The sequence below is a fragment of the Pelodiscus sinensis genome, chromosome 19 (genome assembly GCF_052426305.1).
Source record: "Pelodiscus sinensis isolate ZL-2025 chromosome 19, ASM5242630v1, whole genome shotgun sequence".
NCBI classification, from domain to species: Eukaryota; Metazoa; Chordata; order Testudines; family Trionychidae; genus Pelodiscus; species Pelodiscus sinensis.
The window spans coordinates 35,498,083-35,516,450 of record NC_143070.1 but is presented as its reverse complement, the minus strand read 5'-3'; the positions used below and the strand labels follow the sequence as shown (position 1 = coordinate 35,516,450).

General features: G+C 53.5%; 2 protein-coding genes across 3 annotated transcripts in view; both read left to right on the top strand.

Moving 5' to 3' along the window:
* Window positions 1-18,368, top strand: part of LOC106731297 (uncharacterized) — a 146,749-nt gene that overhangs the window by 33,819 nt on the left and 94,562 nt on the right. The window lies entirely within an intron of this gene.
* Window positions 7,854-14,368, top strand: LOC142823164 (uncharacterized). 2 transcript variants are annotated; one of them, XM_075913731.2, is made up of 2 exons: window positions 7,854-8,097; window positions 8,754-14,368. In XM_075913731.2, the coding sequence occupies exon 2, from the start codon at window positions 8,830-8,832 to the stop codon at window positions 9,820-9,822; it is 993 nt and encodes a 330-aa protein (XP_075769846.1). In that variant the 5' UTR covers window positions 7,854-8,097; window positions 8,754-8,829; the 3' UTR covers window positions 9,823-14,368. The 2 variants fall into 2 exon arrangements, with proteins under 2 accessions (XP_075769846.1, XP_075769845.1); XM_075913730.2 differs by having other exon boundaries at window positions 8,751-14,368.

Genomic DNA, 18,368 nt, shown 5'->3' with positions numbered 1-18,368 from the left:
CAGCCCTGAACACATTCTGCATTTCACTAGGCAGCCAAATTGTTGAAGAAATTGTATTGATTTTTTCTGTTCAACTCATTTGCCCCATCTTCCCTTGGGCTACGTCTACACTGCAGGCTTTTTGCGTAAGAACAGCTGTTACTTGCAGAGCGTCTACACTGCACGCGTGTTCTTGTGCAAGTAAATTTACAGCACAGTGTTGGAAAACAGGGCTTCTTCTGGAAGAGTTATTCCTCTCCCCACGAGGAATAAGCCCTCTTGCGCAAGAGCTCTTCCACAAGAAGGCAGTGTAGACAGGCAAGATGAATTTCTTGTGCAAGAAGCCCCTATGGTTAAAATGGCCATCAGAGCTTTCTTGCGCAAGAGCGTGTCCACACTGCCATGGACGATGTTGTGCAAAAGCACATGGCAGTGTGGACGCTCTCTTGTGGAAGACATTTTACACAAAAACTCTTTCACAAAACAGTTCTTTCGCAAGAAACCTGCAGTGTGAATGTAGCCTTGGAGCGTTCACAGATAATCTCACACAGACAGGGAGGTGCTTCTTGGCTCTTCTGATCACCCACCTTCCCACAGACACCCTTTTGTTCTATACCCTTTGGCAAGCAGCGACAAAAATCCTAAATAGGCCTCTGCCTTTGTTTCATTTCAGCAGCCTTGAACCTTTCCTGGACACCAGAGTGTTCGAGATTTGGGGAATGGGTTTCTGAAATAACTTGTGCATTCATTCTCCAACATCAGACCAGGAGCTTTCTGGCTTGGGGTGATCCCAGAAGATACAGAGACAACCTCTGATGCCCTGGTGTGCCCTCCAGGATTTGGATCAGAACTTTGGCTCTACTTTGTTTTGTGTGCCAGTATCTTATCATTTCTCTAGAAGGAGAAGCCTACACTATTTCAAGCAGTACAGCATTGTAGCCTTCCAATCTAGGGAGATTTGCTAGGTCATTTCCTTTCCCCAACCTGACCTCCCATTAACACATCCCTGTAACTATGTAAGAACTAGTTCAGACAATGTAACTCTTGGATTTTGTTTTGTTTTTAACTGGAGAGCTCATTATCCCATTATTTCTTGATGGGGACTTTCTACTGGGGAGAAATCTACTTTTATCTGTCCCCAGTTCTTACAGTTTCATAATAGTATTTGAATTGTAACACAGAAGTCCTGTCTGTCTACATATATTGCACTTAAAGCCATTTTCCAACGATTGTGTCAATGCTATTTTCCGTATCCCTCTGCCTTTAAAACTAGGCCGGCTCAGTACCTTAAGAGTAACTGTGCAGGGCGCCCTGGGAGAGGGACGCTGCACTCATGCATCTTACTTCTAAAGCTGGCTGTAAACTACTGCCATGATTTTAAAGTCCAATATCTCGGGAGAGCTTCAACTGTCAGTTTTTGGGGGATCACAGACGTCAGTTCTGTGTCTGTAGAGCCCAACAGGTGCCTGGCCATGGCTGGGGCCTGCTAACGAAGGGTAATAATTGGAACAGTCCAGGGCTAGAACCACTGGGAAGCTCTGTATTCTAGCTAGGAAGGATCATTAGCAAAGTAAAAGTCCAAAGTTAACCAGCTCCTTCCCCAGTCTTCTCAGTACAGGACTGGTTCTGAATGTTGCCCGTTCAGTGAAACAGAAGAAATTAAACTCCTGGAAGAAACCGGGACATGTTTCTCTGGAATCCTGAGGCATCTGGAGGGTTCAATTATTAGATGCCCTTTGTGGGCAGAATGCACAACAAAATCAGTGTATTGCTTAGCTGTCACCACCCCATGCCAAACCATCAACTCCCACATCTTGAGCTGTTTTTTCCTACCCTGATCTCTGGAAATATCAGCGTGTGTATGACCGGGTGTTGTTATTGTGTTTGTTCTTTTGTATTTGTCTTAATGCCCATCTTCCCTTTCCCGGCCTCCTTTCTTTGATTATCTTTACATCCTGGCTACGTCTAGACTGGCATGATTTTCCACAAATGCTTTTAACAGAAAAGTTTTTCCGTTAAAAGCATTTGCGGAAAAGAGTGTCTAGATTGGCATGGATGCTTTTCCGCAAAAGCACTTTTTGCAGAAAAGCGTCCGTGCCAAGCTAGACATGGTTTTGCGCAAGAAAGCCCCGATCACCATTTTCACGATCGGGGCTTTTTTGCGCAAAACAATACCGCGTTGTCTACACTGGCCCTTTTGCGCAAAAGCATTTGTGCAAGAGGGCTTTTGCCCAAAGGGGAGCAGCATAGCATTTCCGCAAGAACACTGACAATCTTACATGAGATCGTCAAGTGTTCTTGCGGAAATTCAAGCGGCCAGTGTAGACAGCTGGCAAGTTTTTCCGCAAAAGCATTTGCTTTGGCGGAAAAACTTGCCAGTCTAGATGTAGTCCAAAGGTATAGCTCGCAGAGATCCTGATCCTTCATTGCTAAAGTCAATGGGACTGTTAAAATCAAACAGATTGTAAGCTCTTTGGGGCAGGAAGCATATAAAGATTTTTAATCTCTGTAAAGCACCATGCCATGTTATGGCACCATATGTTTATTCTTAATGATAATAGTTAATAATTGTGAAATCTGGCTGTGGCCTCTGTAGTTAAGGTTGTAATCCTTAATTATATTTCCATTATAACCCCTGCAACACAAATAACTTTTAACATTTTCAAAGCTTTGCTTTTGCCTATTTTTTTTTACATTTTAGCTCAGTTTGTTCAGTTGCTTTGGAGTTATTCAAGAGTGGGAAAATACATTGTCCTCACTGTTTAACAAAGTCACAACATTTGTTTTTTAATGTGGGACAAGTAAAAAGAGAGAGACAGAGAGAGAACCAAGTGACCTCTGAAGCAGAGCTGGTCAAAAAAAGGAAAACTAGAATACTAGAACTGGAAGAGACCTTGAGAGTTCATCAAGTTCAGTCCTCTGCCCTCGTGGCAGGACCAAATACCATCGAGATCACCCCTGATACATGTTTTGCCAAAAATGACTAAATGTCTTTTCATTTTGAAGAACCTGAAATTGACTTTTTTTCTTTTAGTGATTTTTTTTGCGAATTTTTTTTTATATAATCATTTTTCCAAAAGAATTATTGAAACATTTCATTTACCGAAAACTGGGTATTCATTTTAAAAAATAAAATCTAAAATCACATTTTCAGTAGTAATTTCAATAAAAATATCAATATGTTTCATTTTTTGTGTAGAAACTGGAAAAATGTCAATGTTGAAAAATTTTCAAGACAAATTTCAGTTTAGAAAAAAAGGCTATTTTTGTATGAAAAAAAATCCATTTAAAAAATGATGCCCAACTCCAAAATGAAATGTGGCAAGTTTTCCTGCACTTTTCTTGCTTTGCAGACATTGCATTAAAATCAAGCATAGAATGACCCTTGTTCCATATGTCCTCTGGGGCTAGCTGCAGTCTCGTGCACCAGGTCCGCACATTGGCGCGAACAGTTTGCATGCATACAACTGTGTAAACAAAGCCATCTTGGTCACCACCAGAAATTTAGCACTGGACAGCCAGAGCTAAAAACATGCCCGCACACAGCATGAGTTACACAGGCCCAACACCACCCGGTCCTGGACCTGTGGGCTCAGGCATAGTGCATGATGTGTAACAGAATGAACAAAGAAAAGGAAAAAATATGCAGCACTTTAAAGACTAACAAGATGGATTAATAGGTGATGAGCTTTCGTGAGCCAGACCCACTTCCTCAGATTTGAGGAAGTGGGTCTGGCCCACGAAAGCTCATCACCTATTAATCCATCTTGTTAGTCTTTAAAGTGCTACATAGTTTTTCCTTTTGTTTTAGCAAGATCACACTAACATGGCTACCTCTATATTACTATTCAGAACGAATAAAGATTACCCTGTGCTGCTGAACGCTGTGTGGCGAGGGGACCAGGCAGCGGCCCAGCGGTGGCGAGCGCCTGCTCCTTCCTGTGGCTCACAGGCTGTAATAAAACCTTAGGAGCTGTTTAGCCGAGCCTCCCAAGTTCCACTCTGAAGCATCACCCAATTGTCAGCCAGGGAAGCAGAGTGCAATTGTCGTGTGAGTGCAAGATGCGATTTCAGTCCTTGCTGAATGAACAAGCCTGCAAAACCAGCCAGTTCATCTCTCCACCTGGCACCAGGCAGTTCCCATCTGTGACATAGAGGTAATGCTGCCCGTGTCCCCAGGCCCTAGCAATGCCACTTGATGCTTTCTGCTGACTGCACATCTGGCCCTCATTTCATCAGCCTCCTGATGCGCTGACTTCATTAGGACAGTGGCTTGCCAGGCAGCATCTGACACCATGGGTGTGAGCACCAATGCAGGCTGGTATTTGGACATAGCGAGGACAGTGCAGGGCTTGAGCTAGCAAACAACATCACAGATGAACTGAGAAATCGGGACCAAAAAGTCCTATTCAAAAGATTTTATTTTTCATTTTTTTATTGAATTGAAAAAAGAAAAAAATATTTGGCATCAACCAAAACTTTTCAATTGACTCAAAATGAATTTTTATTTTGCATTTTTCATTTCATTCTGGTCATTTCAGGTGGGGTTTTTTTTGCCTTTTGTTTGATTTTTTTAAAATAAAAGCTGGACAAATTTAAAATCAAAGCCCCATTTCAAACCAAACAGTCAAAGCAAAATATTTTAAGTCTTTAAAAAAATTCTGACAAACAATTTGTTGAATCCAACTCAAATACAACAAATAATTTGACGTACTCTAAAATGCATTTTTGGTGAATGAAAGTTGATTTTTTTTTTTGGCCTGGCTCTACTGGAGACTCTTGCAGTTTTGGTGTCCTCATGCTCAAAAATCAGTAGTCTGTCCCTCTCCCCCTGAAAAGCATGGAACTGACTGTGCCTGCCCCCTTCCCCCAACTCCTAGTGCTGACCAGAGCAGCTGTGCAGGGCTCCAGCAGCAATTTAAAGGGCCCAGGGCTCCAGACAGCGCTGCTGCTGCAGTGGCAGTACCCAAAGTCCCAGGTCCTTTAGAATCCCTGGGCCCTGGAGCAAGGAAACTCGGCACACAATGAGTGTCTAGGTGCTGGTGCCAGTCCTTTTCTGGCTGATGTCGTTCCTATCAGACCCTAATGATGCCCACTCCAGGGGTGCTCTATTAGGAACGACATCAGAAGGCAGAAGAGCAGATTATACAGACACTTGTTGGGGTGATTAGATCAGTGTCTCTCAACCAGTGGTGCGCGTGCTCTTAGGGGTATGCAAGAGAAGTCTGGGGGGTACCCTAACGCAAGTGAAATTTGGCAAAAAACGTTAGGGATTTTGCCCCACAAAAGTGCTCAGGGAGGGGGCAGCGGCATGTGCCTGTCAGATTGAACGTTCGGAGCCACGTGCCTGGATGTTAAGAGCCGCTCTGTGCACATGCCCCAGCGCCTGGCGGGGAAAGCGTGTGGCTGCGGCGGGGGCTCTGGTGAGATCCAGGGCAGTTCCAAGTTGGGGGGCGTGTTTGGGCGGGGAGAAAAAAAATCACTTTCCTGGCCGCCTCTTCTAGTTCATTTCCTCTCCAGCAGCCTCCCCAGGGTGCTCCAGCGTGGAGGGCGGCTGAACCTGGAGACACACATTGCCCCCACCCCCACCAGCAGCTCAGTACAACACATCCCCATCACTCCATCCCCGTGGCGCTGCAGAGAGGAGCTAAAAGGCGGTGAAGCGGCACAATAAGCTTTGCTCCAAAGGACGCCCCCCCACATCAGTGGCGTAGTGAAGGGGGCAAAGGGGAAGTAGCCCCCAGACACCATGCTAGGGGGGTGCTGGGCTGGGGTGGGAGTGCACAGTCCCACGCAGCAAGCCTGGCGCTGGTGGCCCACTTGCTCCCTGCAGACAAGCCAGGGAGGGAGCAGGCACGTCAAAGGCAGGGTTATCATATGTCTGGTGCTTGGCTCGAGGGGAGGGGTGTTGGGTTAGAGTGGGGGCATGGGGGTGCCTGGCTCTGGGGGAGGGGAGGGCATTGGGTTAGAGTGGGGGGGTGGGGGTGCCTGGCTCTGGGGGAGGGGAGGGCATTGGGTTAGAGTGGGGGGGTGGGGGTGCCTGGCTCTGGGGGAGGGGAGGGCATTGGGTTAGAGTGGGGGGGTGGGGCTGCCTGGCTCCGGGGGAGGGGAGGGCATTGGGTTAGAGTGGGGGCATGGGGGTGCCTGGCTCTGGGGGAGGGGAGGGCATTGGGTTAGAGTGGGGGGTGGGGGTGCCTGGCTCTGGGGGAGGGGAGGGCATTGGGTTAGAGTGCGGGGGTGGGGGTGCCTGGCTCTGGGGGAGGGGAGGGCATTGGGTTAGAGGGGGGGGTGGGGGTGCCTGGCTCTGGGGGAGGGGAGGGCATTGGGTTAGAGTGGGGGGGATGGGGGTGCCTGGCTCTGGGGGAGGGGAGGGCATTGGGTTAGAGTGGGAGGGTGGGGGTGCCTGGCTCTGGGGGAGGGGAGGGCATTGGGTTAGAGTGTGGGGGTGGGGGTGCCTGGCTCCGGGGGAGGGGAGGGCATTGGGTTAGAGTGCGGGGGTGGGGGTGCCTGGCTCTGGGGGAGGGGAGGGCATTGGGTTAGATTGGGGGAGGATGGGGGTGCCTGGCTCTGGGGGAGGGGAGGGCATTGGGTTAGAGTGCGGGGGTGGGGGTGCCTGGCTCTGGGGGAGGGGAGGGCATTGGGTTAGAGGGGGGGGTGGGGGTGCCTGGCTCTGGGGGAGGGGAGGGCATTGGGTTAGAGTGGGGGGGATGGGGGTGCCTGGCTCTGGGGGAGGGGAGGGCATTGGGTTAGAGTGGGAGGGTGGGGGTGCCTGGCTCTGGGGGAGGGGAGGGCATTGGGTTAGAGTGTGGGGGTGGGGGTGCCTGGCTCTGGGGGAGGGGAGGGCATTGGGTTAGAGTGCGGGGGTGGGGGTGCCTGGCTCTGGGGGAGGGGAGGGCATTGGGTTAGATTGGGGGAGGATGGGGGTGCCTGGCTCTGGGGGAGGGGAGGGCATTGGGTTAGAGTGCGGGGGTGGGGGTGCCTGGCTCTGGGGGAGGGGAGGGCATTGGGTTAGAGGGGGGGGTGGGGGTGCCTGGCTCTGGGGGAGGGGAGGGCATTGGGTTAGAGTGGGGGGGATGGGGGTGCCTGGCTCTGGGGGAGGGGAGGGCATTGGGTTAGAGTGGGAGGGTGGGGGTGCCTGGCTCTGGGGGAGGGGAGGGCATTGGGTTAGAGTGTGGGGGTGGGGGTGCCTGGCTCTGGGGGAGGGGAGGGCATTGGGTTAGAGTGCGGGGGTGGGGGTGCCTGGCTCTGGGGGAGGGGAGGGCATTGGGTTAGATTGGGGGAGGATGGGGGTGCCTGGCTCTGGGGGAGGGGAGGGCATTGGGTTAGAGTGGGAGGGGGATGGGGGTGCCTGACTGTGGGGGAGGGGAGGGCATTGGGTTAGAGTGGGGGGATGGGGGTGCCTGGCTCTGGGGGAGGGGAGGGCATTGGGTTAGAGTGGGAGGAGGATGGGGGTGCCTGACTGGGGGGGTACTTTTTTTTTTTTGAAAGATGGCTACTTTATATAAAAAAAGTTGAGAAACAGGGATCTAGAGGGTGCTTGGTGCTGCCGCCAGGGCAGGGGCTGGACTTGACCTGGCCAGTTCTAGTGTTCTAGGATTCTCTCCAAAGCCCACCCAGCACAGCAGCAGGCCGGGGGGCAGGTTTGTAACGGGGGAGCCCCCAAAGGGCTGTTTTCCAGCCCGGCTATCGGGGCAGTGGGAAGGGACCCCCTGGGGCGGTCGGGGAGCCCTGCCCAGGCCGCCAGAGCCAGGCGAAGCCATCGGCCGGGGCTGGGCGCCTCGCTGGGAGGCTGCAGAACCGACGGGTCCCCGCCGTGGGCAGAGCCAGACCCGTCCCAGAGGAGGGGAGGGGGCGATCTGCCGCGCGGTGGCCGCCAGGTGGCTCTGCCGGCGGCAGCTCGGGGCGGCCGGGGCTGCTCCGCGCTCTTGGTGCCGCGGCTCGACTGGGCCGGGGCGGAGCTGCCGGGTCAGCCTTGCGCTGCCTGCGTGCGCCGGCCCCGGGGAGCCCCGTCCCGTCCCCTGCGCCCGCTGCGCCCTGGGCCCTGCGCGCCTCAGCCCGGGCCCCGCTGCGCCCCTGGAGCCAGCTCGCTCCCTGCGCGCCCAGAGCCCGAGTGTGCAGGTGAGGGGCGCGCCCGGGCAAAGGCGGGAGGGCAGAGCCGGGCGGGGGGGGACGGCTCCCGGCCCTACCCAGCCCCATTCTCTGCAGCCCCCGGGGCAGTGACTGTCCTGGGACGAGGGGAGGAGCGGGGAGAGGAAAAGGCAGGCCCTGCCTGGTCCCGCGCTGCTGGGGGGATGTAGGGACAGGGTCAAGATAGGAAGCGCCCCCAAAGTGGCTCATAGACCATAGAACCCTGGCAGAGACCTCAGGAGTCATCCAGTCCAGCCCCCTGCCCAAGGCAGGACCAGCCCCAACTCCATCATCCCAGCCAGGGCTTTGTCAAGCCGGGACTGATTCCACCCCCTCCCCAGGGAACCCAGCCCAGTGCTTCGCCACCCTCCTAGGGAAATAGTTTTTCCTAATAGCCTGCTCCTCTCCGGACTCCATGGAGCCTGCTCTTTGGCAGTGTTTGTATCAGACACTGTGACTTCAGAGGCAGGCTAAGAATTTGGCAGAGGGTTGAGTCTTGGTGAGCGGGGCCAAAGCTGCCCCATAATTAAGTCTAACATTATCTATCCACAAATTCTTGAATTGTGGTGGTGCTGCTTTTGCTTTTCCCGCTCTTTGGTACCCTTTCCCCCGGCACAGGGAATGACTCTCTCTTTCTGTTCCAGCAGGGGATAGCACAGTGAGCAAGAGCAAGCAGGAAACCTCTTCATCCACATGTGCTGGTAAAAAGCAGCTGAGGACAAGATGCCTCCGAAGCGAACCAAAGGAAACGTTTCACAGGGGCTGAGCCAGAAGAAGTCCCTCAAGAATCAGAAGAAGTCAGACAAGCTACAGAAGAGCAATCTGGGTAAATCTGCCATCCGAGGGAGAGGCGTGAGGAAGAGCAAAGACACTGTCATCCACCAGAAAACATATGCAGGAGAGAAGCTGAACATCTGCATCGAGTGTGGGAAAAGCTTCACCCAGAGTTCAGACCTTCTGAACCATCAGAGAACCCACACGGGGGAGAAGCCCTATAAATGCATCGACTGCGGGAAAAACTTCAGTGTCAGCTCCAACCTGAGTCGACACCAGAAAACCCACACAGGGGAGAAACCCTACAACTGCTCCGACTGCGGGAAAAACTTCACAGACAAGTCGACCCTGACTCAGCACCAGCGCATCCACACAGGTGAGAAGCCCTACAAATGCATCGACTGTGGGAAAACCTTCAGCCGCAGCTCCCAGCACAAGAAACATCTGAGGAGCCCTCCGGCAAAGAGGCAGGACAAAAGCACCCACCAGGAAAGTGCCACTGTTGGGAAGGTGAAAGAAACTAAAGTATCTAAGAAAAAACACCTGACCATCGAGATCCCCAACACATGCGCCGAGTGCTGGCAGAGCTTTACCCAGAACTCGGACCTGGTCAAACACATGCGGATCCACACGGGCGAGAAACCCTACGAGTGTCCCGACTGCGGGAAAAGATTCAACGTCAGCTCCAACCTGATCAGACACCAGAGGATCCACACGGGAGAGAAACCCTACACGTGCTCTGACTGCGGTAAAAGCTTCACTGACAAATCCACCCTCACCCAGCACCACCGGATCCACACAGGCGAGAAGCCCTATGCATGTGCTTATTGTGGGAAAAGCTTCAGTCGCAGCTCCCACCACAAGAGACACGAGAGAACCCACTCTGGGGAGAACCCCGTGTCCTTCCTGCCCTTGTGGCCCTACCCCAGCCAGACATACTGAAATGATCTCGTTGGTTCTGGGCAGCGGGGAGCTAAGAGCCCAGGAACCAAGTTTTTCACAAGCCCCAGCGTGATTCAATAGCAAATCCCCATTGTCTTACAATGAGACCCAGGTTCCTAAGTCAGCTAGGCGTTGTGGTGCAGAATGGAGCTACGTCTTGAGACCTGTAAGACTGGGCCACAGGGAGCTTGGGGCGTGGGTTGTGTGTCTCATTAGAGCAGTAAGGAATTAACTGCTCAAATTCCCTGAGTATTACTTATTCTTTGTGATGTGGCAGTGTGCAGCCACCTGAATCACGGACAGGAAGTCTCTGTGCTCAGTGCAGCACAAACACAACAGAGGCTCCCTGCCTCCCAAGAGCCAATGGGATCTGGGTGCCTAATGCACTTAGACCCAGGGAACAACCATCACTGCACAGAGAATAGGGAAGAGTTAGATTGTCTGAGCCCCTGTATCGTGAATCTCACTCAAATGTCACTATATCAAGGCTGGTTACTTTAAACTTTTAGCTCGTAAGAGGCTAAATTCTTGTGAGTCCGAGTAGGCAGCAGGAGAAACCGAGGGACCCCCTGCAATGGGTGGTGAGAGATGATCCCAGCGGAAGATCCATCCCCTGGGCCACCAAGGAATGTGAAACCCCCCCAAGTCTCTGCACCAGGGGACTGTCCTTCCCTGACCTCACATCCGAATATCAGTCTGATCCTGGGCATGCGAGCGAGGCCACCAGCCAGGCATCTAGAGAGAGAATCTGGCTGCCTCAGAGCACTGGCTCACTTCCCCTGTCCTGGGACTTGTGGTTTCAGGGAAGATGAACAAGAAACCCAGATACATCTGGCCACTGGTGCATCGGGGGAAAAATTCATCTCTGGCCCCTGCGGAGGAGCGGCTGAAGCCCTGTAGGATGAGATCTGACTGTCGTTTTTACCACGGTACAGCCAGGGCACAGGACAGCAGTAAGATAAAGAGACGGGTCTTTGGGGCTCAGCAGAGAGCTGGTTCCGTACTTGGTTCACGTGGTCATTGGCCGGGAAGGATGAGTGGAGGCGGAGAGCGGAGCCCTGTTCCCAGCTTGCCTGGTGTGTACAGCACGAGTGGATACCACCAAACTGATCCCCTGGCACACAGTCCACAGAGAAAGGAGGCACATAGGAAGCCCTGCAGATCTGAACGCCCCAAACCACAGGGAAGCCCTGTAGACTTCATCTGGAGCTATGAAACTGGGGGCTTGGTCTGGGTTTAGCTTGCTCTTCCTGTCCCTGCTGGGAGGGTACAAAGGGGCTATTCAGCTCGGCTTCTCCCCAGCACTGATTCCCGACATGGGCAGATCCATCAGTGCTGATGCCTTTAGCAAAGAAGGTTTCTCACTCCTGCTTTCCTGTGTAAATAGGTTCTCCCCCACCCCATGTTGCTGGCCCCCCAGCCTGCCCGTGGCATGTGGCTCTGAGCTCCATCCTCAGGCAAATGAATCTCCAGTGATGGAAACTTTGGGCCCCAAATCACCCCCAGCTCCAGTTTGCCTTGGCGTCGAAGCCGAAGTGAGAAGATGCTGGAGCCAGGGCCTGGGGATTCCCCCATTCTCCAGGTGGGAGCAAAGTGCCTTGAGGTGGGTTACGTTCCCCTTCGATCACCCCACCCACCAGCCATCGTCACCCTGCTCCTCATATCATGCCTGGCCCATTAATTGGCATCTTTGCCCCAGGACAGGGAGCCCGATGCTGCTGTGGTTTTGCACCCCTGGGTCAGCTCAGGGGATGCACCTGCAGAATCCCAGAGACCAAAGCTGGAGCGGCTGCTCCCTGGGAGTCTGGGTGTGTGGGCGCTCCCCGCTGTCTATGTTGTTTATGCCACGTGTGTAGTTGCAAAGTATGTTAAATACAGGACGCTTTATAGAGAACGTTCTATTGAAAAGCCTCTTGCACCTTGGAATACCCCAGCCTGCATCATTGTTGAGATCTGGACTGTTATGAGCACAGGGAACAGGGATGACACCGAAATGAGGTGCTGTGTAAACTACCCCCATTGTAGTATGGTTGGTGCCTGCTTGTAGGGCAGTCAAGAGCCGCCAGACACATTACCTGCTCCAAACCCTGATTTCTCTGCTCAGCCCGAACGTACCCTTCCTCTAGGGTTTCTGTTTTGCATAGACGCCGCCGATGCTCTTCTAGTATCTGCCGACGCTCTGCTTCGTCCTGCTCCGCTGATGCTGGATGTGTGTCACGTGCACCTTTGTAAAGTATCGTTATTAAATGGAAACCCGAGTCTGTCTCTTATCCGCTGTTTCCTGCTCAGCTACCTGCCCCAAATCTCTTCCTCAAGCCCAGGCCCTAAAATGTTAGTTTCCTGAGATGATATAGAGGGAGCAGTTGGGCCTTCCCGTGCAGCTGGCTGGGCCATGAGACAGCTTCAGTCACCTGTGACCTTCAGGTGGGGATTTTCTATTGTCTTTTCCTTCCGCTGGGGCTGCCGGTCGAGCGGGAGAGGCTGACTTGGAATTCGGTCCGTCCAAGAGATGGATCATTGAGTCAGAGAGTGTAGGGCGGAAGGGAGCATTAGGCCCTTTACTCTGACCTGTCTAAACAGGCCTTTACGTTTCTCCCCGTTATCCGTATCACGCCCAGGAGCTTTGGGTTTGGCTGAAGCATCCCTTCCAGAAAGGCACCAGCCTGGATGTGAAGACATCAAGAGATGGAGAATGGGCACTTTGCTTGGGAGTTCGTTCCAGTGGTGACTGAAAAGAAGATTAGGGCTGGAAGAGACCTCAGGAGGCCAACTGATCCAACCCCCACCCAAAGGAGGACCAGCCCCAACTCAGTCATCCCAGCCGGGGCTTTGTCAAGCCGGGACTTAAACACCTCCAGGGATGGAGTGTTTCACCACCCATAGTTTTTCCTAATCTCCAACCTAGACCTCCCCCACTGCAACTTGAGACCATTGCTCCTTGTTCTGCCATCCGTCACTACTGAGAACAGCCTCTCTCCATCCTCTATGTAATCCCCCTTCAGGGAGTTAAACGTTACTATCGAATCCCCCCTCAGTCTTCACTTCTGCAGACCAAACAAGCCCAAATCCCTCAGCCTCTCCTCGTAAGGCATGAGATCCAGACCCTTAATCATTTTGGCTGCTCTCCGCTGGACCCTCTTCATTGTGTCCACATCCTTTCTGTAGTGGGGGCCCCAGAACTGGACACAATGCTCCAGATGTGGCCTCACCGGAGCCGAATAAAGGGGAATAATCACTTCCCTGTCTATAGCAGACAGGGCCGTCCTGAAGGGGGTGCAGGGCCTGGTACAACTCTTCCGCCCCAGGTGCGGGTCCTGGGGCAACCTCTCCACAGGCCCTGCCCCTGCTACATCCCTTCTCCAAGCCCCACCCCTGCTCCGCCCCCAGCCTTCCCCAAACCCCTCCCCTGAGCAATGCAGCCTGGGGGATTATGGAGGGCCCTATAGCCCCCTCAGTCACTCCTATCCATAGGGTGGTTGGGGCAGCCACCGCGGGACCCCCAACATCATGGAGCTGGGGTGGCTGCTCCGATTCATCCTACGGATGGTACGACTGATAGCAGACGCCCACCATGACATCACCCTCATTACTCTCATCTGTAATTTGAACCCACTGACTCTCAATGGGCTTCTCTCCTGAGTGATCCTAATGCTCTCCTGCATACAGTGCAACTCCTCTACCTTTTCTCCCCCTCCTGGTCTGCCTTGAGCAGCTTATACCCGTCCATGGCAATGCTCCCATCCTGCACATTCCCCCCAAGTCTCTGTTCTCCTCCCTCATCTCACAGCTCCTTCCCACCTAGTCACCCTCTCTGGTAGAATGTGCCTTTTTCCTGCTCTGAATCCAGCTTCATGGCAATTGGCTTACGACTACAAATACGCATAACTGGGTGATGCTTTGGACTGGAAAACCAATCAATTATAATATTAGACTCGGCTGGAGCTGGAGATCCTATTTTGGTGCATGTATCAGTCTTGTGTGAGAAGTTAGAAATATGAAGTATGAGACTGTGTATAGTTTTAAATGTGCTAAAGGGAATCATTACTGGAGGCATCCTCCCCTACACCCCCCTCCCCGCGCAAAGCCTTAACACCTCGGTAGTAAACTTAACAATTTGTAAACAGGCACGTTTGTCCTGTGAGTCCAAAGGTGATTGGATTATTAAGACATGTGACCACACCACTTGACCCTGGTATTTTTCCATGGAAGGGGGATGTAAAACAAAAGATTCCTGACCTGGGGTAAAGTCTATTTAAGCAATGGGCAGCTATCATCCCTTTATCTTCTGCTTACCTGACACACTCCAAAAGGATACACGCAGAGGGCTGAAGACCCAAGTCAGAGTAGAAGGCTTTGTCTCTGACTATGCCTGAAACGAGAGCAGCTCTTTAGGGTAGAAATCCGCTTGCAATAAGTTTTTAGTGAATTAGAACTAGCTATGTGTTTTCATTTTAATTTAGTAACTTACTTTGTTCTGTCTGGTTTCACTTGCATCACTTAACTCCTGCTGTATGTGCTTAATAAAAACACCCTTGTTTACTCTCAAGCCAGGTGTAAATAATTGTTAGCTGGGGGGGAGCAATCAGTTTGCATAGTCACTCTCATTGATCAAGCGGGCGAACAGCCTCATGAGCATTCCCTGTGTAAAACTTTTACACACAGAAATACAGGTCTATTTGGGGGGGATGATCCCTTTTGTGGGTTGGTTTCTTGGATGTCCTAGAACTGCATCCTCCTAGCACTGAATTGAGTTCAGTGTCTACGTTGCGCTGCAGGGGGGGTGGGTACCCCAACTCGGTGCCTTGTCTGGGGGAGACCAGGGGATCTGTCCCAGCAGGACAGGGAAGTGGGGGAGCCCCAGAGAACAAGAAGGCAGGTGAGCTCAGGAACCTCAGAGCGCCTTGGCAACAGTGGGGCCAGCTGGAGCGACCCAGCCCAGAGGTTGCAGGATGGAAAACTGAGATTCCAGGGAGCCCCGGCTGAGCTAGTGGCAGTGAGGCCAGTGGCAGGGTGGGGATCCCAGCTGGAGAGGCGCCCAGGAGCGGGCCTGACCCCACTTAGTCTCTGCCACTCTGGAGGGCAAAGCTGTAGCCCTAGGCAGAGAGCCTTTCACCCAGGGCTAAATCCCTTGGAATCTGGCTTTGACCCTGGCCCGGTTAGTGGGGCTCAGGGGTCAGCCATGGGCCCCAGCAAGTCTCATCCAGCCTGATGACCCCACATTGGAACAGGGCCATGACCCACTTTGGGGACCCATGGCACAGCTTGTGAGCCGCTGAACAGCCTGAGTTCCTGCATGATGTCATCACAGGGCATCGACTCCCGTTTCTGCACCCACTCCAGTTTGTCACATGCTCGTCTAAACTGAGGACACCAGGACAAGATGCCGTTTTAGGGGCGTTGAACAGGAGCCATATGAAGAGCGATTAGGAAGACTGGGCTTGTTCATCTTAGAAAAGAGGAGCCTAAGGGGGGATAGGATAGAGGTCTATACAATCATGACTGGTGAGGAGAAAGTGAATAAGGAAAAGTGATTGACTTGTTCCCATCACATAAGAACTAGAGGGGGTCACCAAATGAAATGAATAGGTATCAGGTTTAAAACAAAGTTTTTCTTTATGCAGCATAGAGCCAACCAGTGGAACTCCTTGCCAGAAGATATTGTGATGGCTAGGAATTTAACAGGGTTCAAAAAAGAACTAGATAAATTAATGGAGGACAGATCCATCAATAACTATTAGCCAGGATGGGCAGGAATGGTGTCCCTGGCCTCTGTTTGTCAGGGGCTGGGAACGGGCAACAGGGGAGATCGCTTGATTCCCTGTTCTGGTCACACCCTTTGGGGCACCAGGTACTGGCCAATGTCAGACGACAGGACATTGGGCTGGATGGACCTTTGGTCTGACCGTTCTTACACTCTAGTGTTGGGCTCCTCAGAGGTAATAGCAGCTCCCGACTCCCCTGGGATCACATTGCGCTGGAAACCTCATGTTAGTTGCTTGTCCAGTACGTCCCCTACTAGCCCCTTTCCAGTGTCGCTGCGTTCCCGGCTCGTGTCCCCCTGTAGGGCTGGGTTATGTGCCCCCGTTCCGAGGTGGTGTTACTGCACTGGGCTGCATTACACCCTAATGTCATTGAATGGGGGGAGGGGGGGCGGGCAGCAACGGCCCTGCTGACTCCTGGGCCCAGGTTAGGGATGAAAAAGAGGGAAAGTCACCGCTGGGGGGATGTTGGGCTGCGGCTGCTTGTATGTCAGCAGCAGCTGCGGGGCCCATGGTGGCAGGGCTCTGGGGGGGGGAACTGTGTTCAGCTCCTGCCTCCAGCACCAGCCTCTGCCGCTCTCAATGCCCCAGCTGTGGAAGGGGTAACAATCCTGCCTGGGGGCCTGGAGCCAGACCGGGCCAGGTGCTGCGGCCATAAAACAAACACAACTCAGGGGACACAATGTGGGGGAAATGGCTCCAGGGCATCAGCTTCTTTTGTCTAGTCAAGGGGTGGGAACCCTAAGGCGCGGAGGCCCCCGGCGTGTCTGGCTCCAGCCCCCAAGACACAGGGCCCGTCCCCCCCAGCACTGGGGAATTCACGCTGGCCTCCAGCTGCCCCGCTATCCCCACACGGGGCTGGAGCACAGACACTCTACTAGGCTCAGCACCCCCCCCCCCCCGGCCCCCCAGCTCTGGTGTGCGAGGAGAATGTGTCTGTCTCCTTCTCAGTCAGTGCAGGGCTTTTGTTTGTTTCTTCTTTGCCTCTCACTTGTCTACGGCCCCCCCACTGCTAGTTCTGTGGGTCAGCAGCCTCTGACACATAAAAGGGTCCCCATGCCCACCCCTCTGGTCTAGCCTGAGCCTTCACACCCTTGCGCACATCTTGGCCCAACCCACCCCAGCACAGCATCCAGCCTCCATGCACCCTCCCAGACCGTGCACCCCTATCCTCTGCCCTAGCTCACAATCATCCAAACTCCCCTCTAGACCCCAGACGCCCTCCTGCAGCCCAAGCTCTTGCCCCACGTGCCCTTCTGCACCCACCCTCCATCCTAGACCCTGCAGCGCCTCCCTGACTATCAGACAGTGCAGCTCTTGACCCCTTTCCAAATTCTTGGCATGCGCCTCCCCCCCAACCATCAAAGAGTATTGCCTGCCCCTGTACTAGGCGCACTTCAGCCATCCACTTCCCGCCATAGCGCCTAGAGTCCCAGGTGGCTTCTGGACAGCAAGGCACAGAAAAGATCATTTCTGGCAAGTGACATGAGACTCCTGTTTGTGGCAAGCAAAAGAGCGCAGCGCCGAATCTTGCTTTATAAGTAGGCTACTATCTCAGGGTCAATGGCTTCACAGGACACTAGCAAACACAGGACTTATGCAAAATTAAAGCAAATAACCGTCTTTTATTTATGGTCCTAAAGTATTTTGGGTGGAGGCCTGCGCCTTTCAAATAGCTACCCTTTATGCAAATGATTGGGGAGGAACCCATTCAGCACTGCACAGCAAGCACACGCACTATGCACACAGCACCAAGCGCATTGCTGGGAGATGCCCCACCCAGTAGTGTCACAGACTGGTGTCCAGCGTTATGCATCTGATTCCATAATTCGGCACCTCCATAATCATACAGCGGTGCAGTCAACTGTTCACAGAAAGGAAGCCTACTGAGCACGTTTGCAATTGCACACGTACAGCGCCAGGGCCGGGGGAGGGGCACGAACAGGCTTGGCAGCAGCATGGCTGGAAAGGCTCTGTAGCTGTGCTGGAGCCGGACCTCAGCATGAGCTGGCTGTGCCGAAAAGGGAAATGCAGTTTTAGGTGACATCACCAGAGGCCTCGCATGCACGGCTCAGGCGGAGACAGGCTCGCGCTGCTTGGCGTGGGGTAGGCCACTCCGGTGAACTGTGCAGAGAAAGGCTGTGGGGCAAGAAAAATGAGCCAAGGGATGACGTACAAAGGCTGCACAAATGGGCTGTGTTTAGTGAGGAAAAGCCATGTGCACGGCTACAGGACAGGCACAAAGGCCACTAGTCGAAAGGCGGCCATACACAAGGCGGAGCAAAGCTGGTCTGGCTTGCTGTGGAGGGGGCGCAAACCAGCAGAGACGCTGCAGATTACATCGCGGGACAAACTTCCTAACTAAAACCAGTCAGGCGATGGACCAGCGGCCTCAGGAGTCTGTGCCTGGTCCATGGGCATCGGGGGAAAGCCCAGCTGAGGCAGGCAAGACCCAGCCCTGCTCCTTATGCCCGAGGCCCCGCCCCTGGAGCCAAGCCCCACCCCCTCCCAGCCAGATCCTGCCTGGCCATGTGGCGAGCTGGGGCTATCGTGATGCCCCTGGCCTAGCCCTCTCCAGTGGCAGGGGAAAGCTGCACCACCGTGACCCTATCCCCCCAGCGGCCAGGCTGCTGAGCTGGACTGCTTTTCCCCGGGGGCTGGGACGGGGGGTAGAGCCAGGCGACCCGCGCCACAGTTCCAGCCTGGCAGCCGCCTCAGCCTTAGGCAGTCGGTCATGGAGGTAGTTTCGGGACAACTGTGCCTTCCCTACCGACCATCCATGCCTGC